The sequence below is a fragment of the Pectinophora gossypiella genome, chromosome 14 (assembly GCF_024362695.1).
Source record: "Pectinophora gossypiella chromosome 14, ilPecGoss1.1, whole genome shotgun sequence".
In the NCBI taxonomy this organism is placed as follows: Eukaryota; Metazoa; Arthropoda; class Insecta; order Lepidoptera; family Gelechiidae; genus Pectinophora; species Pectinophora gossypiella.
The window spans coordinates 13,964,822-13,991,676 of record NC_065417.1 but is presented as its reverse complement, the minus strand read 5'-3'; the positions used below and the strand labels follow the sequence as shown (position 1 = coordinate 13,991,676).

General features: G+C 39.1%; 2 protein-coding genes across 2 annotated transcripts in view; one reads left to right on the top strand and one right to left on the bottom strand.

The window, feature by feature from the left end:
• LOC126372833 (uncharacterized) overlaps positions 1-14,592 on the bottom strand; it is a 52,439-nt gene extending 37,847 nt beyond the window's left edge. The window contains exons 1-12 of the mRNA XM_050018742.1: positions 13,994-14,592; positions 11,120-11,287; positions 9,554-9,620; positions 8,629-8,854; positions 7,449-7,657; positions 6,595-6,743; positions 4,812-4,986; positions 3,932-4,022; positions 2,924-3,092; positions 1,556-1,625; positions 824-956; positions 155-264 (exon numbers count right to left, since the gene is read on the bottom strand). Coding sequence (XP_049874699.1) covers positions 155-264; positions 824-956; positions 1,556-1,625; positions 2,924-3,092; positions 3,932-4,022; positions 4,812-4,986; positions 6,595-6,743; positions 7,449-7,657; positions 8,629-8,854; positions 9,554-9,620; positions 11,120-11,287; positions 13,994-14,373 — 1,947 coding nt within the window. The 5' untranslated portion in view covers positions 14,374-14,592. The remainder of the gene's footprint in view (positions 1-154; positions 265-823; positions 957-1,555; positions 1,626-2,923; positions 3,093-3,931; positions 4,023-4,811; positions 4,987-6,594; positions 6,744-7,448; positions 7,658-8,628; positions 8,855-9,553; positions 9,621-11,119; positions 11,288-13,993) is intronic.
• Positions 14,593-14,736: 144 nt separating this feature from the next.
• The window catches only part of LOC126372802 (mitochondrial cardiolipin hydrolase-like), a 207,539-nt gene continuing 195,420 nt past the window's right edge, over positions 14,737-26,855 (top strand). Inside the window, exons 1-4 of the mRNA XM_050018702.1 lie at positions 14,737-15,506; positions 15,802-16,121; positions 16,199-16,272; positions 17,843-18,106. Coding sequence (XP_049874659.1) covers positions 15,050-15,506; positions 15,802-16,121; positions 16,199-16,225 — 804 coding nt within the window. The 5' untranslated portion in view covers positions 14,737-15,049 and the 3' untranslated portion in view covers positions 16,226-16,272; positions 17,843-18,106. The remainder of the gene's footprint in view (positions 15,507-15,801; positions 16,122-16,198; positions 16,273-17,842; positions 18,107-26,855) is intronic.

The following is a 26,855-nucleotide window of genomic DNA, read 5'->3' as shown; positions in this document are numbered from 1 at the left end:
ATTCTATGCAGAATCTGCGACACTAGCGCCACGGCCGTGGGACATTTCTTGTAGCTTGGATTATATTTTAACCTGCTATTAGCAGTCTTTAGTCTTCGCTTTGTAATAAGGCGGTTTAGAACATCAATTCACTAGCAAAGCAAGAGTCACAAACCTTTCCAATAAACGGCTGATTTGTGCTGTTCTTGACGAACACGTCCATTTCAATCCCTCTGTCGTAAGGGGGATAAGTGCCGAGCTTTTCTGAAGCGCTCACACCGGGATCTGGAAGACATGGCATACATTTTCACGGCGGAGATCTCTGTTAGGATGGCAGTGGATCCACATCTGGTCCAGGAGTCTTCAAGTAATCGGGAAACATACATAACAAAATGAGGAGCTCGGTGGCGCAGCGGTTAACGCGCTCGTACTGCGATTGTTGAAGTTAAGCAACTTTCGCAAAGGCCGGTCATAGGATGGGTGACCACAAAAAAAGTTTTCATGTCGAGCTCCTCCGTGCTTCGGAAGGCACGTTAAGCCGTTGGTCCCGGCTGCATTAGCAGTCGTTAATAACCATCAATCCGCACTGGGCCCGCGTGATGGTTTAAGGCCCGCTTCCTATCCATCCTTAGGGAAGGCCCGTGCCCAGCAGTGGGGACGTTAATGGGCTGATGATGATGACATAACAAAATAAGATCCCGACGAATTGAGAACCTCCTCCTTTTTTTGAAGTCAGTTAAAATCACATCCCAATGTGATTTTTCAAAAAGGCGCTTGCGTGGTTTACATTATACGGCGAGCGACGACATTGAGATACAAAAAATGCGAAAAAGAATGTATTTACCAATAATAATAACATAATGCATCCCTTCATTATGCAACTTCTTGACAAACTCTGGGAGACCGCCGAAGCGTACGGTGTCGTAGGTAAAGTCGTTTTGATTCACCATGTAGTCAATGTCATTCCATTGTACGTCCTGAAAAAAAATCATCAAACATATTATGAACAGACCATAATTATACGTCCAAACCGTAAGCCGTTAAGAAAAAAACGTAGCGCGCGGACTGTTTTTCTCACTTTTTCCTTTCGTAATTTACATTGACAGATGTTAATTTTAAAATGAATGAGTGAATGAATGAATAACCCGGGCGAATCAAATAGTTATCTCGCTGGTATGCAACCCGTTTGACGTGTGCCGTCAACTTAACTCACAAGTTTTCAGACCTTTTTTTAGACTTGCCCGAAGTCATTGACGAGGCCTAAGATCGAGCGAGCTCAGAAGGTGACTGTTCACTCTGGCCTTGAAAGCAGCCGGGTTATATACATTCGGAAATACAGAAGACGGCAGAGAGTCCCTTTACGGCGGATAAGAAAATAACAGGTATAACTTAAAAATAAACGTACACACGTACAGTCATGTCCCCATTTTAGGACTCTGTCGCACTAACACATTTGACATTTAGTGATACTTACAGTTCAATTTGTCAAAAAAGTTAATGTGACATGGTACCAAAGTGTATACATATTAATGCTCGTGACCGCACTGGAATAAGCTCCATTATAATTCCAACTTACAAAAGGAATGCCAGCATCCCTATTCGACTGCCAGACGCGTTCCGTTGTGTTCAAATCGTGGTAGCCATATCTGAAATAAAAATAAGCAGAAATTTATGACTCTATTTCGTTACTAGATGTCGCTAACCGCATAAGCTTACGTATGGGAATAAGCGCCATCTAGTGACGCTGCGTCGTATCGTTATGAACACTCTGACGGTACCAATGCTCGCTCATAAACTGCCTATATACGTCCCACTGCTGGGCACAGGCCTCCCCTCAATCAACCGGAGGGGGTATGGAGCATACTCCACCACGCTGCTCTACTGCGGGTTGGTGGAGGTATTTTTTACGGCTAATAGCCGGGACCGACGGCTTAACGTGCCCTCCGAAGCACGGAATCATCTTACTTTTTCGGACAATGAGGTGATTCAAGCCTGAAAAGTCCTTACCAAACAAAGGACAGTCTCACAAAGTGATTTCGACAATGTCCCCATCGGGAATCGAACCCGGACCTCCAGATCGTGAGCCTAACGCTCTAACCACTAGACCACGGAGGCTGTTGCCAATGCTCGCTACGAACGCTCAATTTGCACGCGCTTTAACGGAAACGTTTCCAGTATGGCGCACGTCCCTCTACGTAGTATATTAGTTACTCCACTTACTCCATGCTTTTACATACATACATACTTAAACTCACGCCTATTTTCCACAGGGGTAATCAGAAACTATGGAATTCCATTTGCTTCGACCCTGACATACTTCTTTTGCTTCCCACACAATTCCACATTCATCAATCGTTTCATACACGCACGCCGGTTCAGAGTAGGTCGTACTGAACCTTTCTTAACGATCTTCCACTGTCAGCCAACAACATTCGCTTGGTTTTGGTTTGCCCATGATTTAACATAGCTCACGACTACATTCAAATTGGGGTAGTCAGAGGTACAACTATCGTTAGATGAACTAAGCACCCACACTTCACCGACCTTTCCGTTAGACCAACGTGATTAGGTGGTGAGCTGTATTTCCGTCTATAATGATCGAGCCAACTGTGTTAGTGAAAACTGCACTTAAGATAAATTAAAAACGCATTAGAGCAAGTAAGTCCACATTGACTTAATTTCACGTTGTCACATGATTTCATAGTTTAATTTAGCTATTACTCTGTCCCCCCTGGGACCGGGTTAATGGTCTGGTATGGAACCAAAATTAAAGACCGCTTCGGCGCGTCCTTGTCGCGGGGGTGGGCGCTTCTTACTTCAGCAGGCCGGAGTGAGATGGTGGCTGAGTTCGAATAGGGACCCAGACCTACGGGGTATAACGTAGAACCCTTGCCCAGGGAGCGTGTGGCTCTTATGATGATGATGAATTTAGCTATAGACTCACTTGCACAGATGGAAGCCAAGTGACCAGTAGGGCGGCATGAACGGCCGGCCTATCAGTTCAGTATACTGCGACACAACCTCCTTGGGCGACGGGCCCATGAATACCAACAGCTTCAGTATTCCGCCGATGGCTCTGAATGTTAGCGCTGGCGTCGGTTGAAGTACTACGTCTGGGAAAGAAATAAATAATTTTAATTAGGACAAACACACTTCTTCTTCTCCTTCTATCAAGTGGGTTGTGAGGTGGATTACCAACCTCATCAACCCTGGTGTCAGGGTTATTAGTGAACCGCCTAAGACCTCTGACATGACTCATGTAACGCCTTATTCACCCATAAGATATCAGGACTATATCCCAATTGATGATGATGATGTTTCACAGTCGATTTCGACTGCAGCGATTGGAGCTGGTGGAGTCATTAAAGGTTCATCATCGATCGTTCAAGAGGTTGGAAAGTTTGCTCTCTGGTGTGCTCTATGATGGCTCGAATTTTGTGCGAGAACGTGCGCCCACATTGTGGGCACGTCAGCACACCGCCCACGTAATTAAAGATTTCCACAGGCTTTCATATCATTACATTGTCTGTCCAGTTCTAATCTTCTTCCTTCTTCGAAGACACCTTTTGTTGGACAAGGCGTCTCCACCCCGGGCGCTGGCCTGCTTGCCATTTCATGTACCTTAGGGTCAAAGGTACATCCATCGCAAGATGAACTAAATACCGATGTATCTTCAGGCTTCTTTTCTCACTCATACCCATGACTCTTGGCATAGATTAAATAATACTACGAATAGAACGGTCAATCTCCGCCCAGCACCAATTCGTATCTGGCGAATTCACCCCCTCTGAGACTTACTTTAGTCATAACATTAGGCTGTATAAGTTCCACTACCTCCCTCCCCCCAATCAACCGGTGGGGGTAACAAGTAAGACATAAACTTAAATAGAACAGGCTTTTTAAAGAAAAACAAATTAAAGTGTTCTTTTTTTAATAGATAAAAAAAACTTACCAATTGCATTGGAATTCTGCAGTAACAATCCGTGACTTTTGCCGTCCTTTTCCACGGCGAGATAAAATGGATGGGTGCCATAAAGATTAGTCTGAAAAGAGCATTCTTCTATTTATTGTATTTTAATTAAAATATAAAACTTGTCCACAATCTCACCTGATGGTAAGTGAAGACGTGGCCTAAGCTGGTACACGCTAACTAGTTTTCTTTTTTTTTTTTTGACGTGACTTATTGTAGATTTGCCGCAGATGGCATTAACTACTTGGCCGGACAAAATGGGGAGCGCTGAAGGCTCTCACCCGGTACAAAGTTTAAGACAACAGGCCTGAGGGTGCCCAGTTGGGCGCGAACCTCGGCTCAGGGCGTCGTCTGAGAGGAAAAATATTTATTTTAGTGGGTCGATAGCGATAAGCGCTGATTGGGGGAAATCGTGTTGGGTGTCGCGAGCTGATTGGTTGCCTCTATGGCTAGAGTAATAGGTCGTCGGAATCGTATATTACGTTCTTCGAGTTTAAATAGTAAATGCCTATCTTTATGCCTAATTTTGAGGAAGACTGAATAGGCAGGGAGAAAGCACTGGGGCTAGGTACTATGCAATCGGCCCAACAGTGCTTACACCAGTGCCCTGTTTATCAAAACTTACGGATCATCGAGACTGTTTAATTACTGAAATAAGTTACGTATGTGAATACATCACAGAAGGGAAGATAGAAGGAAATAGAGGAAGAGGCCGAAGAGCTTACGTGGATAAAATTAAAGGGAAGGCGAACGTCGTGTCTTATAAACAGTCAAAGAATTGGCCTTTGATAGATATGAATAGAGAATGCTACACCGACAAGAGCGTGGCTCTTAAATTAATGATGATTACAGGAATACATACCGTGGGGATCGGCGTAATGTCCCTATTAAACATGGTATATGTCTTCCAATTCATGTCCCTTCGTAATCTGTCTCGATGTTCACCGAATCCGAATATGTGGTCAGTTGGTAGAATCGCTGATATCTGCAGGAATTTGTCTGAGAGGATCATTGCGCCCACGTCTTGGGTATTTAGGCTGGAAAAGAAAAAAAATATTTTAATTCCATAAAAAAGTCGGTCAAGTGCGAGTCCGACTCGCGCGGAAGGTTACGCCTGTATATTGTGAACTATATATATTCCTTTACTGTTTGTGAAGTGCTTTTTATAAACTGTATATATTTCTGCTTGCTTCTAATTTATTGTTGTTATCACCGATCATTCCCCTACTCTGCCGGCACGTCGAGATACCATATCCTCACCATCCAGCGTGCCGCACGCCGTTCAAAAACTATTGTCTCCATACATCGAAATAACAGAACAGAAGATAAGCTCATTACTTATATCCCAATTGGGGCAATCAGATGTACATCTATCGCAAGAGGAACTACCCACTGAACTTTCTATTAGATGAACGAATACGTTTTTAATGCAAAAACGCACTGCAAATAAGTTTGTAATCGCAAACATTTTTTTTGTGATGGACAAGGAATTATCAATTTTCTAGTTTTTTCCTTTATTTGTGCTGTAAGACCTTGGCATTGGACGATTGTCTGAAATTAAACCACGTTAAATGTAAAAACAAGCGGCAAAGAAAGACGGTAGACAGATATATTTGCCCTTAAAATAATACGGATCTACCTACTCCACTCCAATTTCATCAGTCGTCCCGTGATCAGTCATTTTATCGATTCTAATGATATGATTATGACGTTTTGTTGATTGGTGCTAATATGTGAACCCAAATAAGTCATGTCGTTCTGTCAAAATACGAACAAATTCACGTAGCACGCATGTTAGGGGGGAAAAAAACTTATCGATTTCGACAAAATTTATTGAATTGGTCGAAAATTTTATTACTTTGCGCATGTTAGCCTTGCCTGACACTTGTAACAGTGTTGAAATATCGGGAATCTCATATCCCTGATAACTTCCCGATTCCTGCACACATCCTAATTTTACTTTAAGTTATACCTGTCATCTTCTTATTCGCCGAAAAGGAAAGAGACGGATGATTGACAGTCGTAAATTTTAGGAAGAGTGAGTAAATTAATGAATAACCCGGGCGAATCAAAAAGTTATCTCGCTGGTATGCAAACCGTTTGACGTGTGCTGTCAACTTAATTCTGTCGGGTTATTGGCCGATGTAAAATGTTTAGACGGTTGTTTTAGATTTCTGCTTAAAATTAACGTGTATTCTATCAATTTTATGCCTGTCGATTAACCGTCTCTTTCTTTTTCAGCGGATAAGAAAATGACAGGTCATCATCATCAGCCCATTAACGTCCCCACTGCTGGGGCACGGGCCTTCCCTATGGATGGATAGGGAGATCGGGCCTTAAACCATCACGCGGGCCCAGTGCGGATTGATGGTTATTATCAACTGCTAATGCAGCCGGGACCAACGGCTTAACGTGCCTTCCGAAGCACGGAGAAGCTCGAGATGAAAACTTTTTTTTTTGTGGTCACCCATCCTATGACCGGCCTTTGCGAAAGTTGCTTAACTTCAACAATCGCAGACCGAGCGCGTTTACCGCTGCGCTACCGAGCTACTCTAGAGAATGACAGGTATAACTTAAAATAAAATTAGATGGCGTCTGCAGGAATCGATTTACGATTGTTTGAAAGTATGAAATGTAACACTCACATAGTAACATTGTCAGCATTCCGTATAATCTTGAATCCGACGCTGCCACTGTCCAACTGCACTCGGTACTTCAAGGTGGATATAGGTCCCGGCACCATCGGCAGTTGCGGGATGGGCACCTCGAAACGTTTGTGCTCTGGGTCGTATATCTGTCAAACAAAAGATTCAATCAATCAATTAACCTGTCCAAGAGGGGTTTTCTCAACGGATCGGACCTGAGCGTGTGTGGTGTTACGCCACAGACTATGGCTCATCTAACATCTTGGCCCGCGTGCCCTGATACCTGTACGCGAGAGGAGTTGACGAATGCCACCGAAAATGCTGTCCGAGTGGCAAAATACTGGGCTGAAAAAATCTGAATGCCATCGAAACGACAGGAAGAAGAAGAATCAATCAATCGATCAATAATTCTTTATTGCACATAAGTTAACTAATAAGAGGTTAGTAACATCGTAACGAAAACTTTGAGGGATGATTCAGACCATGAGTATCAACAGTGGCTGCAGGTTGTCTTTGATTGCTTGTGGCTCTGCCCACCCCATTAGGGATTGCGGGCGTGAGTTTATGTATGTATGTATGTGGTCTGAGTCATCCCCCTCAATATAAGTCACGGTGTCACTAAAACCCTGTATAATAACCCTGTTTAAAACTGGGAACCTCGCAGAAACACGCCGCAACTGCAAACGTCACCACCTGTCGGCGGCAGCCGTCGACGCATTGGCTGCTGCCGCCGACGCGTCGACGGCAGATGTCGACAGGTGGCGATGGCTGAAGTAGCCTCTGCCGTTCACAACTTGCAGTTCGTCTGTAAGAATCCTAAGACGAAAATAGGCTGTTTAAATATGTTTACGTACCTTAATCTGCAGCGAGTCATCGGACAAGTACTTGAAGTCCACAACAGCCAGTTCGAAGTCGCCCGGATACCCTGAAGGCCTATCCTTGGCGTATATGGCTCGCATGCCGTGCTTATTCTCCGTCATGTTGAGAAACTTGAACGTAGTGTAGCCAGGCGGATAGTAGCAGTACGGAGCGCCTTGAGTCTTCGCCGGTTTCCAACAGCAACCTGAGAAATGGACACATTTAAGGCTATTAGGCGTAGACCCGTCGGTTTAAGGCCCGATCTCCCTATCCATCCATCCATAGGGGAGGCCCGTGCCCCAGTAGTGGGGATGTTAATGGGCTGGTGATGATGATGATGAGGCGTAGAAAAGCAGTGTAACAAATAGACAAACAATGGTACTAATTCCTGTAAAAAGGAAAGGGACGGGTAATCGACAAGCATAAAATTTATGGAACACACGTCAATTTTAAGCACAAATCAGAAACAACCCTATAAAAAAATTGCATTGACTAATAACCCGACAGAAATAAGTTGACAGCACACATCAAACGGTTTGCATACCTTTTTGATTCGCCCGCGTTATTCATTCATTTAGTCATTCTTCCTAAAATTAAGAGCTGAAAATCATCCGTCCTTTTCTTTTTCGGCAGATAAGAAAATGACAGGTATAATTTAAAGTAAAATCAGGAGGTGTCTGCAGGAATCGGGGCCATTCTCTGTAAAAAAGCGTTCGCGTCGTATCTTGTCACACGTGACGGCGTGTAATAACTGATATTGAACTTCATTTGAACAGCCATAATATCTTAATTTTAGATGTTAATTTCAACTTGTAATCGTTTCTTATTGGTGCAACGTAACCTCCGTGGTCCAGTGGTTTTAACGTTGGGCTCACGATCCGGAGGTCCCGGGTTAAAATCCCGGTGGAGACACATTACGAAAATCCCTTTGTGATACCTAGTCTGGTTATAGGACATTACAGGCTGATCACCTGATTGTCCGAAAGTAAGATGATCCGTGCATCGGAAGGCACGTTAAGCCGTTGGTCCCGGTTACTACTTACTGATGTAAGTTAGTATTCGTTACACGAGTCTTTGGCGGCTCAATAGTAACCCTGACACCAGGGTTGATGGGGTTGGTAATCCACCTCACAACCCACACGATAGAAGATTGGTGCAATTAGTATTTGAACGTACCTCGTTTCTCACAAACCGCCTCATCCCCGCCGGGTGCGCAATCAAATCGCATGTTATCCGACACCTGACCGCACACCTGCGCCAGCGCCTCTGGTGTAAGATCTAAGTAACTCTTCTTGTTCAACTCTTTCTTCTTGACGTCAACACTCGCATTCTTATTTTTGGTGCTCAAATTATTGTGGTCGTGGTAACGATATTCCGGGTTCACCTGAAGAGGAGGGGTATTCTTGAAAAGAAGATTGGATTAGTTGTGGTTTACAATAGTGTTATAAAAAAAATGGGTCAGTTGACTCATCGGCGGATCAGGGAGAGGGGGGGGGTTGCGGGGGGATGACAATTTTATCTAAATCTCTACAGAGATATGTTATCTTTGGCCTAGTGACCACCCCACCCCTGACATAAAAGCTGGATCCGCTCCTGAGTTGACTAAACTTGAAAAAAATTTTAATAATATACTTTAACGCTGATAACGAGTTACGCGATACCCCAAAACGCGTTACATTTAAAAATATTATTATTTTCAATCAGTATTCTGTATATAAAAATCGCGCAAATATATTCACAACTGTCATGGCGACTTGAATGAGGTCACACATAAATTATTGCAAAAAAAAAGCTAATGGTCATACCTATTTTTAAAGGAATATTACTGTCAATCGCGATATAAAGTCGGTAACCGGCAGAGTAGGACATTATTCGAATTAATTTCGATAACATTATCTACAAATATTCAAATAAATAGTTTTCGTAACGAAACGAAATTATTCGCGCATAATTCATTCGTGAATAGTTATTTAGATAATAATTTATTCGAATAATGTCCAACACCCATTGCATGTGCGATCTAGAAAATTGCCAGAACGCTTTCAGTACCACCTGAAGATAATTAATTTTAAAAACTATTTAATTAAATGTTAATATTTACCTTTTCAAACGGTATTGGAGACAATGGTTTCTTTATGTTGTCAGGATGCGCCCGCTCCCATAGTTTTCTGTGAACAATATTATGACGATCAGAATAAAAATAACAGTATTTCTCCACTATTTCATGGATGTTATTATACATATAAACCTTCCTCTTGAATCACTCTATCTATTAAAAAAACCGCATCAAAATCCGTTGCGTAGTTTTAAAGATTTAAGCGTACATAGAGATATAGGGACAGAAAAATCCACTTTGTTTTATACTATCTAACGGAAGCAATGTAGACAACGATAGGGTAATTTCCAATTAGTCTAATAATATTTTTTTACTAAACATCAAAACACGAAATTACTAAGGAATTTGTATGAAAAAGCAACTTGTGACGTCATAGAAAAACGGGAAAAAATGACGCAAATAATATTGCGTGTTTCTTGATTAAAATTCATAAATAAGATAAATAGAAATTAGAAACGGTTTTTTTTTCAGTTTTCGACTCATCTTTATTTAGTAATCAGCATTTCATAATTTATCTTTGACCTAGGTAATTAAACAATTCAAAGTAGGAAAGTAAATATGCCAGAATAAACACGCAAACATTGTGTATAATATCTAAAGTCCTAATTCGTCTCTAAGCCGAAATTTTGACTCCTTATTAGTTGTAATTAGTAATGTTCCGAATATCCGTATCCGCGAATATCCGAGATAAAAGAAAAATCCGTATCCGTATCCGTGTCCGTTACTTTTCACACGGATCTTTTACGGATATTTTTCAGGTGATTAAGTAGAATTATTAAATAAAAAACAATAAAATTCCATTCAGATTGTTTTTATTTCTTAAAATCAAATATTTGGCACCTTTATATTGCAAACATTTAGACAGATAGATCTTTATTATGAAAGCAAGATAAAATATCACTTTTATAACAATGAAATAACTAAAACTGTAATCTTTTTTTTAAGAAAATAAAGATCCGTATCCGTATCCGCGGATCTTTACAATGAATATCCGTATTCAGATCCGTATGCGCGGATATACATTTTTAACGACGATCCGGCACATCACTAGTTGTAATATTCCTTATTCTATGCTCCAATGTCCAATGTGTATTAATGTTGTTACCGCGTGCTGTCTTATCACAAAAGTGCGAGCGAGTCAGAGAGTCCGCGCTCCTTCTTACACTTTAAATACACTACGGATACCATATATATTTTTTTTATAACTTTCTCTTCCCTTTTGCGCGCAATCTATCACCCTTGGATAATAAACACTTCTTGTGGTATTATTTTAGGTAAGCGACCAGTGGCAGATACCATATAACGATTTCATTGTTACTATGTGCCGTCTAACCGCGTAGGTGCGAGCGAGACAATACGCGCACGTTCCCCCTTACACCTTAGACTAAAGTAAGACCCAGAGGGAGTGAGGTAAATAAGCGGTTGGTCCCGGTTGCTACTTACTGCTGTACATGAGTCACGTCAAGGGCCTTTGGCGGCTTAATAATAACGCTGACACCATGCTGGTCGAGGTTGGTAAACCACTTCATAACCCAATGGAAGAAGTGTTACCTATAATGTTCCTCGCCCCAGGCCCCGCCCACGGCGCCGCCAACAGCCCACCAGGCGCCCACGCACAGGGCACACACCAGCGCCACGCCCAGCATGCCCGACCCGAATCCCGGCAGGTTGTCGCAAACACGCTGGCAGATGTTACGGCTCTCTGAGAACCGCTGGTATCTGGAATCGGAAAATTACATAACATTACAGTCTATATGTATACTTATATATCTACACCAGCGACTTCATTCACATAAAACCCTATTATTAAATTATTAAGTATAGAAATTTCACACAAATTTTGCCACCCCTTTTTATCCCCTGAGGGGTTGAATTTCGCAAAATCCCAGCTTGTAGTTTCTGAAATTTCATGACTTTTCGCTTTTCTTTAAGAGTGTATAATAGATTTTATTTATTTATAATTTATTTATTATAGATATTTCACAAGTGGTATATGGAGCCTCCACGCTGCTCTACTGTGTGTTGGTTGAGGTTTTTGCGCTAATTAGGGCCAATGACTAAATGTGATTTCCAGAAAGTATTAAAAAGTTTTAAGTTGTTATTTATCACAACTGAACTTAACTACGGAATACTTCTTCCTTTGGTGACAGTTTATTATTTAATGAAGAAATTAATTGAAATATAATCTTGACATTCAATAACTGTTTTCTGATAATCATACACTGAAAACAGTCGGATAATAATACCATTCCTTATAGACTATCTTCATAGATTTACTATTAAATTTTTTCAAACCTATTGCTCTTATTGAAAGATTTTTAGTACAGTTAAAGAAAGTAATGCAAAACTCAAAACAATACAAAATTACCTGTTAGGTTTCTTTGGAGGTTTCATTGTTTTTTTCACAAAAGATTTAGTAAATAATTTTATATTTTTTAAATTTTAACTATTAGAGACACAAGTATATCGACCAAATATAAGAAAGCAACTGTATGGACATAGCTTGCTCACACAAAGATTGTAATATAATAAATCAAATAAGATAACTCTATGTGGATAGTATGAACAATTAATATTAAACAATGTTGAACAAAGTTCATAAAATACAATAATAACCAAAGGTTTTAAGGAGTCATAATCATAATATAATTAATCACACATTATTTATTTACAAGCAGGAAACAAAGACATAGTTTACAAAATATAATTATCATTATTACTTATTAGATTTCAGTATTTTTTTATTTATTTATTTGGTTCTCTGATATGAATATGAAAGACATTATGTGTGAATATGGCTTATAATTCTAGACTATACAAAATTACACAAAATTATTAAAACAACATAGTAACATAACATAAAGTTACTATATTCCCAATTTAGATAGTCAAAGGTACATTAATCACATGATGAACTATGTACCTGCATCTGACGGAGCTTTCTGTTAGACAAACGTGATAAGGGGTGAGCCGCTAGTTTCTCAAACAGAGAGGGCCGTTTCGAACCTCAGTACTAGACTTGCACAATGACAATTACTTTTAAAATCTTCTGTGTAATTATAAGTACATTTTAGAAGGCATTGTCATTGTGCAAGTGCAATACTGGGGACCGAAAACAGCACACCCGTTTGAGAAAGTATCCAGTGACGCACAGGACCACAGTATTTAAAAATAGTAGTACATACCTTTCAATGTGAAGTATGTTGAAAGCAATCAACCATTGGGGTAATTCGATTATTATAATAGTTTTCAATTAATTTAACAGATTTATTTTTATGAAAGAGTGTAAAGCATAATAGTTTCAAACAAAAACAATACAATATTCACTTGTTTTCACTCTATTTATAACAAATTGTTTTGTATAAAGAATATATTCCATAAATGTACATATGTTGAATAATTGTATAGCTTTATTAATTTGTTTTTATACTTAGTTATGTGGTTGCATGCTTTAGTCAAGGTTAGTATTCAGTACAAAATATTTCCTACACGTTTTCATTGTTGTTTGTACTTTACTGTGATTGGTTTCTAATTGTTCCCATCTATGAAACCAAAGTGTGTTTAAAGCTTTTGTATGTAAATTGTATTTGTATCTACTAGATGTCATTGTCATTGTGTGTATGTAAAATTCAACTAAGGAATTGTGTCCATTGCACAAACAGTATGACGGATCATTTTTAGTGTCGGGCTAGTCTACAATTCAAATTCAAATTCAAAAATATCTTTATTCAGTAGGTAACATAGTTACACTTTGAATCGTCAATTTTTACATAACGAACGTCTCATCCGCCTAAAACTACTGCAGCTTCTCACAACCTGTACCAATTTAATACTCATCATCATCATCATCATTCTCCTGGCCTTATCCCGCTCTAAGTGGGGTCGGCACAATCATTTCTATCAGTCGTCATATCGGCACACACCTTTCACAAACATATCCTTTTTTATACAATCCATCCACACTTCCTTAGGTCATCCCCTATCCCTATATCGATCCACATTCATACTTATCACTTTCCTCTACATATTCCCTTCAACCAATATAATACAATACCAATTGAATACTACCGTAGAATAAATGAAGTGTGCACTATTATTTCAGACAGCAACAATGATAATCAGACCAAGGCAATGACCTAGATATAGCCTGATGCGAATAACCTGCATGTAATGAAATTCTTAAGGAACTAGTCATGATCAAATCTCTAGTGTGTAATTACAATGAGTGATTGTGAAGACTGTGTAATGTGAAGTTCCAAATTTAAATTATTTATTAATTGTAATTATTAATTATAAAATTGTATTGTTTTCAATAACATAACTAGTAAATGCCGTTGATCAGTTCAATTTTATTCAGATTCTAAGAAATTTAATATTGCAATAATGTTTACACAAGAAATAGTGGTACCAATATTTTGCTCTCACCTATGCTCCCTAGAGCCAGAGTCTCCTTCAGCCCTCGCCTTTGGAATAACTCCACCAAACAGGGAGCCCCTCTGTGTTTTTCCATTGTATCTTCCGAAAGGGGCGAAGGACCCTGACAGCTTCCTCTTGGTAACATTCTTGGAGCCATTCAACGAGGTCTCCGTCTGTGCTGGGTCCCGACTAGAGCAACCGCCGCCGTCGTACTCGAATTTAGAGCCCTTATCACTCTCATAACAAAGGCGATAATTTATGTTATCATTCAGAGTCAACAAATCCGTCTTAGAGCCCCCGGACTTATCGCAAAAGTCCTCAAACGACACAATCTCATAGTCCTCCTCATCATCAGGAGTTTTCTCCGGCTTATACGGTATCTTCGGCATTTTTTCTCTATCTATATGCGTCGTAAGCGTAACGAATCCATAGGACTAATTTTAGAATGCACTTTCGCGCTTCACTTGCAATTATTTCAAGGTTCAGTAATCCAGTTCTTTTAAAGTGAAAGATTCACATTCACTAAATGTAATTTATATAAATAGTATAAATAATGTAAAATAAAAAATAAATAATGATATGCACCAAAACTGCAACGGTTTTTATTTTTGTTTGGAGAATGAATGATTGACTATTGACTGACAGCTAGCTGAAGCAAAGAGTGAATGATAATGGACGAAAGAATAATATTGATACCTATTCCATCAATACAATCGATTATTGCGTTTAGTTTTATCTATGTGATTAGTTTATTATTATACTTAATTCCTTATTGATACAAAAATAGCTTTAAATTATTATTCATTAAAATAAAGATAGGCACTTACATTTAGAATAGCTTTAAAGTTACTGAATAGTCATACATCGACGATTCATCGGTAGTGTCTATATTGATTAATACGTAGTCGGCGTCCAAAAACGTGGTATGTACTTTTTCATTTGAGGGTAGTTATGCATTTCAATCTTGATACTTTCGGTGCATTACCGTATAGATGTGTGAGCGCCATGGTGGACAAGACTATAAATTAAAGGTTAGATAAGATTTGTGACTATAAAACTATAACCATGGATTGGAAAAGTGCAAAAGTTATTTTAGCTTCGACAGCCGCTGTTGTAGTCGCTTCTCAAGTCGCGAAAAAATTGTACAAATACTTCTACAAGAACTATAAATTAACTGAAATTGAGAAGAATGACGACTCATGCAGTGAAATTCTGAACTACAAGAATCGTGAAATTAATGACGTGATATTATTTTCCGACGACGTCGTACGCCATACGATACGAGTCCCACCCAACAAAGATATAACAATATGTGAGAGTCGGGAACTGAACTGTTTCAAACTAATCAAGTACATAAAGTCAGCACGAGAAACGCTAGACGTCTGTATGTATTTGATTACGAGCAGCGAAATTACAGAACAAATCATAAGATTGGGACAGCGTCATGTTCTAGTGAGGATTGTAGTTGACAGTGATATGGCACATACACCACCTTCACAAATCAAAAAGTTGAAGGAATTCAGTAAGTATAACTTCTGAGTCATCAATAATTTAAGAGCTACGCTCTTGTCGATGTAGCATTCTCCATGCTACTTTTTAGGGAAAAATAAGGCAGTGGTTTATTTCTTGCCTTCCGCCCCCAGTACTCTGTATGACACGAGTGGGATGGCGCCCAGCGCAGTCTATTTCAAAGCCGTACTAAGACGCCTGCCCTCCGCCGCTGAATACTTCTGAGTTGAACTTCTGAATGTTATATAGAAAATTAAAATTTATTGCATAAATTTCTTCTTTAATTCATAATTTCATCATGATTACAGGTTTTATCCAAGTACAAACAAGCAAAAAAACTATCCTCATGCATCACAAGTTTTGCATCATTGATGGGCCTAAAGCCATCAAGCGGAAAAGTATTTTGAAGTCCTACGCCGAGAAGTTAAATATTCATGCGCAAAATGCAAAAAATACATTTAAACAGCCAAAATCTAAGCCTGTTAGGGGTTTTGTAATGTCTGGTTCATTGAATTGGTCTACTCAAGCCATGGTTTCCAACCACGAAAGCGTTATTGTTACATCGCATTCAAATATTGTCACCAAATTTGAAAAGGAGTTCGAAAGCTTGTGGGTGGAGAATGAGCCAGTAAGTATTATTGCAATACCGACATACGTGCTTTATATTTAGGCATACAACTTATTAAATATTGTTTTACTTTTTAGATTTTGATGGCAATGAAAGATTTTTAGCCAACCGACAGATAGCTACAACGTTTTTCAAGTGCCAACATTATACGGTGAGTATTTTCTTTATTGATGGACATTACTGTTATAGTATTTTCCTTATATATTTTAAAGCAACAAAATTCTTGATTCTATTTTATTCTCATGTATTTTTAATTTTTGTCATCATGTCACAAATAAAAATGTTCCCGTTCCATATACATTTATCATTCACTCTTTATTTCATTCATTCATAATGTTCTAATGTAGAATCTTCAATTGCATTTGTCAATATTTATTGATAAAAGTTACTGTACAATAGTTTACGAATATTTTTCGCATTTAAACTTTATTCTTATTTGTTAAATAATATAAGAAAAAAATATATTTTTTAATGTTTGTACGACCATAGCGCACTTCGAAATTTTCATTTCCGTTTCAATGACAGTAGGTGGCCATAGACAAATCCATGTGCACTTCAATTTCGATCGATCATATGTTTTCTTTGTGTAGTTTTTTCAGCCGCTGTAATTCGAATTGGTTATAAACTTCACGTGTTAAATGCTCTGTCTGTTAAATGCTTAAACCTACCGTAGATCGGCATATCATAGTGTTTACGATTGTTTTTGGAGCAAAAATAATATGGTGCATAAAAGTGCATCTGTAAGTGCACGTGCTTGCACTTTTCAGGCTATTTGCTTTGATTTTCAGTCCTGAAGAGGCCTAAAAAGTAGTTTATAAACTAAGTGAGACCCTTATTATCTAGCTCAAACGTGTAAATACGGTGTTTTTCGCTTTTTTGGTCTTAGAAACGTGCGCGAAGTGAATGTTAGGTTGACTTGGTTGGTTGTTACTTTGGTTATTTTTTCATCGTGCTCCCGTGATGGATGTCCTATTCTGCATAAGAGCTTTGATGGATGAAGTGTTAGTGGTGAGTACGAAGACTCTCCTCGTAATCATATGTTTGTTAGACCATAAAAAAATATACATTTTGAAGAGCTTTCTGCAAAGGTCAATTTGTTATGGTGAATTCCCTATGTTTTTTTACTTATGTTTCTAGCATTTTAATTAGATATTTACATTGAATCCATATTGATTGCCGTGCAGGTATATTTAAAAGTAATAATCTATGAATATTCCATGTAAGAGACATAATTTTTGCCCACATTAACCTCTTGATGTCTATAGACAGAAATGTTTCTTTATTTTTACTTAATAGTAAAGTAATAATCATCAGTTACTATTTCTTGTGACAAGTTTAGTTTGAATGTATGTTGAAGGTGTAGAAATTAAGAAAAAGTGTGTTTATTAATTGACATGTGCACCTGTTCTTTTCATCTTTGAATGACCTTCCCGGGTGTGTTATGTTGGTTGACCTGATGTTTATATAATGAAGATTACAAGTATAGCATATTGTATAATACTCTATAATATAAATTTGTAGATCAATATGTATATTAGTATCATAATAAATAAAAATTTCATCACCTCTAATTTAGCGGAATGGTCATTAAAATGTTTCATAACTTTTTGGCTCATTATTTTTATGTAATATATTAATATAAAATTATTATGTCACATTCGTTTAGAATTGTTACCATGTCTTAAGTATTTTAAAATAATATTTTTTTGTTATTGTTTCAGATGAATGTAAATGATTCAATAAGAATGATGAAACATCACAAGTGTCAGTGTAATTGTGGAAAGAAATTGTCACTCTGTGCAAAGTGGGATAGAAATATGTGTGGAAAAAGATATGAAACCTGAAAAGTTTATTGTGAATGTTGGCAGTTGAAAAAAAGTTTTTATGTGCGTATTGGATGCAGTGTTTTTCGCTAGATGGCGTTGATTGGACCGTTGCTGAGCAAGGTCTGTCATATTTCTGCTACTCACCACTGGATGGCGCTGGTAAGTTTAAAAATTTAGTTTTTTATTTTTTGTAGCGACATCTAGTGTGCAGTAGCAGAATTTGTAGTTTTAATTATTATCCTAGATGTCGCTACGTGTCACGTTTTAAAGTTTTAAATGCAATAACTTAAGATATTAACAATTTAATTCTCAATACTGACAGGTACTTGTAAAGTAAATTTAAATCATGAATGTGCTTTAGTTATTTGAGTTCACTAAATATTCTGGCAATATTTTGTATTTTAGGCGTTGTTTTCAAACTTACAATGTTATTACGAAATATTTCACAACATTTTGTAAGGTACCTTCTACAGTTTCGTAGGATATAATTTTAATTATGTTTCATAAACAGCAAAGTGCTTGTTTTATATAAAACTTCTAAAGGAAGAAATAAATCTACCCTCGGCAATAATTATTATGCACTTGCTATAAAGACATCTCCCATTCATCACGCATAATTCTTTTAATATTAATTAGAAACCATACAAAGTTAATGAGAATGCTATTCCGAGCAGGAAAGTGACATTCCAGAATTAAATTGGAACTTTTTGGAAATTCCATTTGGGTACGACTTCGTAAGTAATTTTACGGCTAATCTATCTTATTGGTCTTAGCGCGTATATTTGTTAGCTTGTTACACAGGTATTTTTACTTTTCTGGTTGGACTTATTTGACTGTACGGCTCACCAACTATCTCGTTGGTCTAACAGAAAGCTGCGTGGGTAATCAATTCATCTTGCGATGGATGTACCTCTGACTAGACCAATGGGAACATTGACGTGGGCGTATGTTATGAGTTTATTTGACTATCGTGTACCTATTAGTACTATAGGAATACAAGATGATTCTTTTTTTCAAGAAAAATTAAACGCTATAGTATATCCGGCTGTAAGCGGCCAATCTACAATACGTATGTCATGGAAAAAAAACTAGTTTTTAGGTTTTTTTTTCGGCGTTTTCGTAAGGGTATGATTATTGGTACCAGTAATATTTCATCATCTACTGGCTTTAAGTGGCCAACGTATTTAAAATAGATCAATGTTCAGGTGCGGACTGTAAGGTTTGTCCGACTCGTGTTTCTTCGTAATACGTACTATAAGTTTAGTCAGGTGTGAAGAAGAAACGGCTGCGTTATGCACCCTCAACAACATGGTTTTGTTGTTCTTCTTCTATCGTGTGGGTTGTAGGGTGGAGTACCAACCTACCATTGAGCCGCCAAAGGCCCCTGACATGGCTCATGTAACGACTATCTACTTACTTACATCAGTAAGTAGTAACCGGGACCAACGGCTTAACGTGCCTTCCAAGCACGGATCATCTTACTTTTTGGACAATCAGGTGATCAGCCTGTGATGTCCTAACCAAACTAGGGATCACAAAGTGATTTTTGTGATATGTCTCCACCGGGATTCGAACCCGGGACCTCCGGATCGTGAGCCCAACGCTCAACCAGTGGACCACGGAGGCCGTTGTGATGGTTTTGTTGTTATAGCGCCACGTTCCCGACTTTGCACGGGTAGACATTCATTTTTTAAGAGGTTTTTTTCTAGTAATAAATATAGCTTATCACGTTGAACGCCAGACTAAAATTCATGGTCTAGCCGAGTGTGTTGCGGGACAGATGACAAATGGTAGACACTGGTGTTTAACATCTCGGAAAAGAATGAGTAGATCGCGTTTTCCTTAAGCGGCCTATTATTTTTTAGTTATTTCCAGACAATATTCACAAAAAAGTCTACGATTTTTGGACAATACTCACATTTTTGGCGTGGCCCCAGGGGTAAGTCTATCGCCGGGCTTATCATGTCCGTCATGGCGTTCAACGTGTTATATTACTCTGGGTTAATGGTGAAAGAAATCGGCCCAGTATATTTTGAGTTTATTAAATACAAATCTTCCCCCTTTACGTATAATATTAGTATAGAGTATACATTATAGTCTAGTGACCAGGTTCCCCCGCCCCCCGGCTTCGCATGGATGCAAAGTAATCCAAACTGTTATCGTGGATTTAAAAAATATATTTTCTATAACCTTCGCCCTATGTTCTATCGTGTAATGGATTACAACAACACTGGTCAGAGTTACTTTGTCCTTACATTTACGGACATATCAAAAATAAATTAGTCAAAGTTTTCAACTGGTGTTCCGTCATTTACACGTGGCATACTATATATTTTAGAAGTTTATTAAAAGGTTTTGTAATTATCTACGTATAAAACATATCATAAACAGCCTATATACGTCCTACTGCTGGGCATAGGCCTCCCCTCATACAATCGGAGGTGGTATGGAGCATTCTCCACCATGCTGTTCAATTGCGGGAGGTGTTTTTTTACGGCTAATAGCCGCGACCAACGGCTTAACGTGCCCTCTGAAGCACAGAATCATCTTACTTTTGACAATCGGGCGATTCAAGCCTGCAAAGTCCTTACCAAACAAAGGACGGGCTCACAAAATGATTTCGATAAAGTCCCCATTGGGAAGCGAACCCGGACCTCCAGATCGTGAGCCTGACGATCGAACCACTAGACTCCTTCTGTCGTGTGGGTTGTGAGGTAGAGTACCAACCTCATCAACCCTGGTATCAGGGTTACTATTGAGCCGCCAAAGGCCCTCGACATGATTCATGTAACGACTACGTACTTACATCAGTAAGTAGTAACCAGGGCCAACGGCTTAACGTGTCTTCCGAAGTACGGATCATCTTACTTTCGGACAATCAGATGATCAGCCTGTAATGTCTTAGCCAAATTAGGGACCACAAAGTAATTTTTGTGATATGAAAACCCAGGACCTCCGACCACTAAACCACTAGAGTATAAAAAAAATAATCGTTCACAGTATATTGTTCATTTAAATTCATTTCATGAACCGACAATCACAAAATCAACAAAATGTGAACACTAATATTATATTCATAAACGGATTTTATGAACTGTTGAAAAACTATAATCTACGATCTCGACAACTTCCTCGCGTTACCGGTGAATACAAATGTTCATACATTTAAATTTTGAATGAACTCACGATGCGTTTGACTTTTGTGTAATCGCCACTCTTACAGGAATAAGTATATCTCTCTTTATTTAAGAGCTGCGCTCTTGTCGGTGGAGTAATCGCCATTCCTCTCTTCTTCCCGCCAAATCCTTCACCTCCTGATACTACACGACCGGCACCTTCTCTTTTATTTGTTCCATAAATGTTATCCTATGTCTACCCCTTCCTCTCTTCCCTTCAATTTTTCAATCAATCAATAATACTTTATTGCACAACGACATACAAAGCACCATAAAAAAAGCCTTCTATAATGTTAAGGGATAAGTATAAATGACCATAATTTTGTATGTCAACACTTTAATCTACTTTTCATATCCCAATTGGGCACTTTCCTAGGTCAAAGATAAATATTAAATGATAATTACTAAATTGAAACGATTGATGAATGTGGAGTGTGCAAAAGAAGTGTGTCAGGATCGAAGCAAATGGAATTCCATATTATCTGTTTACCTCGAGGGGAAATAGGCGTGAGTTTATGTATGTATTTAAACACTGAATTACTATAAGTTCTAAGTTTCTTTTAATTTATTTATCTAATAATCTTAAACAAGACAAACGCAGAAATAAGTTCGATATTTTATCAAGTTCTTCTATGACGTCATGATACGATTTCATACAAATAGCATAGTAATTTATCGATTGACTTTTTGAAAAAGTAGCTGATTTGACTAAACGGGAACTAGCTTATTGTTATTCTTAAAAATATGGAAACATACCACGCTGTGTCAAAATTCAAATTCAAAATTCGTATGTCCCGATTTCCATTATGCTTGCAAATTGACTTCTGATTACTTGTGGCTCTGCCTACCCTATTAGACTACAGGCGTGAGTTTTTGTGTGTGCTTGCACCCAATCGAATCGCTAGGCTTAAGTGGAGATGGGCAGGACACTTGGCAAGACGGGAAGACAACAGATGGACTTAGGCTGTTACTGAATGGTGGCCAAGGGATGGTATGCGATATCGATAAAGACCACCAGCCCGGTGAGGTATGCCGGAAAGCAATGGATGAGACTTGCACAGGACCGGAAAGGATGGCGTGAAAGAGAGAAGGCCTAAACCCAGCAGTGGGTGGATACAGGCTAAGTAGATAGATAGATTGCACCCAATACACATCCAATTGGAAAATGCTTTGAATTTGAATCCAGCTAGGATTGTGCATACCAATTGGGGTATTTGACAAAGTAGTCAAATTAGATCATAAGGACTTCGTATCAACTGTGGCTGCAAGTTGTCTCTGATTTCTTGTGAATCTGCCCACCCCATTAGTGATTACGGGCGTGGGTTTAGTATGTAGACACAGCGCTTCTATTTTCGCTTTGTCTCTCGGCAGTTATCGTATATCCGAATACAAACTAATGCTAATTTCTATGTTCATCAACAGTGTAGTTTCCAACTAGTCAAATCAGTTACTTTTTATTAAACGTCAAAACACGAAATTACTATGGAATTTGTATGAAAAAGCCACTTGTGATGTCATAGAAAAACGTGACAAACTTTTACACTGATTATTACATTTTTCATTATTAAAATTAACATAATTATTTATGTAAATAAAACAAAATAAAATAATTAAAGCACATAATAACGGGTTCTTACCGCGTTTAAATGGGGATATGAGACTCCCGATATTTCGACACTGTTGCAAGTGCCATTGCTTTAATTATGGTAATAACCGCGTAAACTTAAAACAATGTAGAAAATAAAATGTTTTTTGTCACTTTCAAATCTGTCTTTATATATAGTAATCAGAATGTCATAATTTATCTTTCACCTAGGAAACTACCCATTTATCAGCCCTGCCTTCCCCAACATTATAGACGTGAGTTAAGTGTTGCACAGTTTACACAACAACCTTTAAAAGTAATTTCCATTCAATCTATCACGTTTCCTTCCGAACTACATAGTCGTAATACTAATTATGCTGTCAAAATTTAAATGTCTTATGATCCACACTATTAACATAAGTGCAGCAGTAACTCTGTCTGTCTGTTTCTCTTTCACTTAAACAGCTGAACCGATTTGGATGAAAAATGACATGGAGATAGTTTGAGATCTAGGGAAGAACATAGGATGGTTTTTATCCCGAAAATTACCCCTTAAGGGGATGAAGAAGGTGATGGAATTGACCAAAGCCCACGCGGACAAGGTCGCGGGCAGAGGGCTAGTTATCAAATAATTGTTTGTTGCTGCGTATGATCGATGTTTTAGGCATTATTCATTAAGCCGTTGCGTGGCTACCGTCTACCCTTATACGTGAGTCAATAAACTCTTTATTTTATTTTTTCGGAAAACGTTTAATATGACTAGTAGCTTTTAAGGGCGATGTGATATTTGAAACGATGCCCTTTCGGAAGGACTTACAACATAATAGGTACATATATGAAGACTGAAAGTCGATCGGAGAGGTAGTTCGGAACCGTGGTTGCCCAGTTGATAGAACATTCACTTTGAGGTCGCAGGTTCGAATCCAGCCTAAACCAATGATTGTCGAATTTGTTTTCGAATACATGTTTGGATCATAAATTATTATCACGTGCTCAGCGGTGAAGGAAAACATCGTGAGGAAACCCACATTCCCGAGAAATGCATTTTCGGAAGTGTGTGACCTAACCTGTATAAGGCTGGTTTTCCCTTCGCGGGTTGAAAGGTCAGACAGGCAGTCGCTTCTGTGAAAAACTGGTCCTGTCAAATCTTAAGGTTACGTATGCGGACCCTGTGAAAAATGACCATTTCCAAATTTAAATTCTTAATATCTAAACACTGTATGGCAAGAAGAGAATTATAATAAGTGTTGATCTTATAACTTGTGAAACAGGCGCGCCATGGGGCCTAAACTAGTTTTGATTTCATGTGCGTATTGCCATTACGCGGGCGTAAGTCCCACTTTGAGGTCGCAGGTTCGAATCTAGCCTAAACCAATGATTGTCGAATTTGTTTTCGAATACATGTTTGGATCATAAATTATTATCACGTGTTCAGCGATAAAGGAAAACATCGTGAGGAAACATTCTCCCTATCTATCCATAGGGAAGGCCCGTGCCCCAGCAGTGGGGACGTTAATGGGCTGGTGATGATGAAGTCCCACAAACCACGTAATATCAATTATCTAAGTATGATGATTCCGTGCACGGGCACGTTAAGCCGTTGGTCCCGGGTACTAGCCGTAAAAAAAAAACACCTCCACCAACCCGCAGTGGAGCAGCGTGGTGGAGTATGCTCCATACACCCTCCGTTTGATTGAGGGGAGGCCTGTGCCCAGCAGTGGGACGTATATAGGCTCTTTATGTGTTATGTTATGATCCAAATATGAATTCATACTCATACAGTCGTATAGAGCCCCGGTCGTGTATCAAACCTGCGACATTACAATGTGAGGCACATAGAGTATAAAGCATATGAATAAACCACTAATCTTCTTCTATCGTGTGGGTTGTGAGGTGGAGTACCAACCTCATTAACCCTGGTGTCAGGGTTACTATTGAGCCGCCAAAGGCCCCTGACATGGCTCATGTAACGACTACTTACTTACATCAGTAAGTAGTAACCGGGACCAACGTGTTAACGTACCTTCCGAAGCACGGATCGTCTTACTTTCGGACAATCAGGTGATCAGCCTGTAATGTCCTAACCAAACTAGGGACCACAAAGTAATTTTCGAGGGAAATCGAACCCGGGACCTCCGGATCGTGAGCCTAATCCTCAACCACTAGACCACGGAGACCGTGCCGCTAATTAAATACACGAATAAGGAGTTTATCCCTGACCAAATAAATAATGATTGTCCACACACAAATATGTATAGTTAAAATCCCTCACAGTAGTTTAATAACTTCATGTCATAACGTATTAATTCCCACAGGCTATTGATCCCAGTTTATACTTGGCTAATAGCACACGAAAACAGTTAATAATTAACGAAAATAGCCTTTTATAGCTTCGTAACGCACTCTGTATTTACTAAACAAAAGCGGTTGATAGGGTATTCGAATTTTCGAACGTGTTTCAAGGGGTATCTATTAGATTATTTAAAGTTAAGAGATTTTACGTGCTTTTTTCCTTTTCGTTGAGTAACAAAATGATATTACATAGCATCACGCCTGCGTCTCCGAAGGGGTAGGCAGAGGTGTGTAGTGTACCCACTCCTCGCCAGCTATGTTTAAGTGAATTTATGTTTTGATCATAGATAATTCCACCAACCCGCAGTGGAGCAGCGTGGTGGAGTATGCTCCATACCCCCTCCGGTTGATTGAGGGGAGGCCTGTGCCCAGCAGTGGGACGTATATAGGCAGTTTATGTATAGATAATTGATATCAGTTTCCAGGATTTGTGTCCCGCTAATGGGAATAGGCGAGGAGTCGGTGTGTCTATTAAACAGTCATGAGCAATATAATGTACCCACTTTAGGAATCTGTCGCACTAAAATATTTGGCATTTATTGAGACTTACAGTTCAATTTGTCAAAAAAGATAATGTGACATGGTACCAAGGTTCAAGTTAATGCTCGTGACCGTACACCTCTGCATGTCCCTTCGGGGATGCAGGCGTGATATGTTATGTTGTGTTGAAATGTATGGCCCCTAGCCAGGTTACCAGCTCATTCCTTACGATTCTTCCAGCACAAAACTGATCTATTTTACTTTTTAGTTCTTCTATCGTATGGGTTGTGAGGTGGATTATCAACCTCAGCAACCCTGGTGTCAGGGTTATTATTGAGCCGCCAAAAGCCCCTGGAATGGCTCATGTAACGACTACTAACTTGCATCAGTAAGTAGTAACTGGGACCAACGGCTTAACGTGCCTTCCGAAGCACGGATCATCTTACTTTCGGACAATCAGGTGATCAGCCTGTAATGTCCTAATCAAAGTGTTATGTCCCCATCGGGATTCTAACCCGAGACTTCAAGACCGTGAGCCCAACGTTCAACCACTGGACCACAGAGGCCGTTTTTAGGCCGGACTTTTTAGTTTAGTCCCTTAAGTTCTCACAACAACTGGTGCTTTATTTGCAGGGTCACTTTTATGTCGTATTTATGAGGATCAGAGTACGTTTTAAATCCCAAACGATTGTCGAGCAGTAGTACACACTATAAAAATTGACGTTTACGGCCGAATAACACACCTCACCGATATGCTTACATACAATGCTTAGCTCATAATAGACTTAACGCAAATCGTCTAGCGGTTTCGCATTATCACTTACGACAAAATTTACGATCAATTTGTAAAAGTGCCCGTTTTATGACGCCAAGGAACATCGCAGCTTGCAACCTCCCTTCCGCCGTTACCGTGGCAACAGGATTAGAAACGCTCCAAATTCTTATTGTCAATAGCCGAATAATTGAATTTTTCGTTTTCTATAACAGTAACATCACCTGCATTCGGTCTAAAAGGAGGCGAAAGAAAAATAGAGCGGATCCCCCAGCAATATTTGGCATCTCGTTACTCAATGTCTTGTGCTTTTGTGCGCAAGAGTGTATTGTCGCGATCCGTGCCAATAGTGCGTACCCTAGTTCCGTATTAAGCAATTAAGCCCTTATTTATTGTGGAACAATGGTGATTTACGAGCGGACTGTTTTGGCGGTTACGGCCGTTTGGGCCGGGGCGCGGCGGCGTCTTCCCGCCAGGTGCGTTCGGATTTCGAAATCTTTGTGCGAGTTTCACAATGGATGCAAGATTTGCACAAAAAAAGGT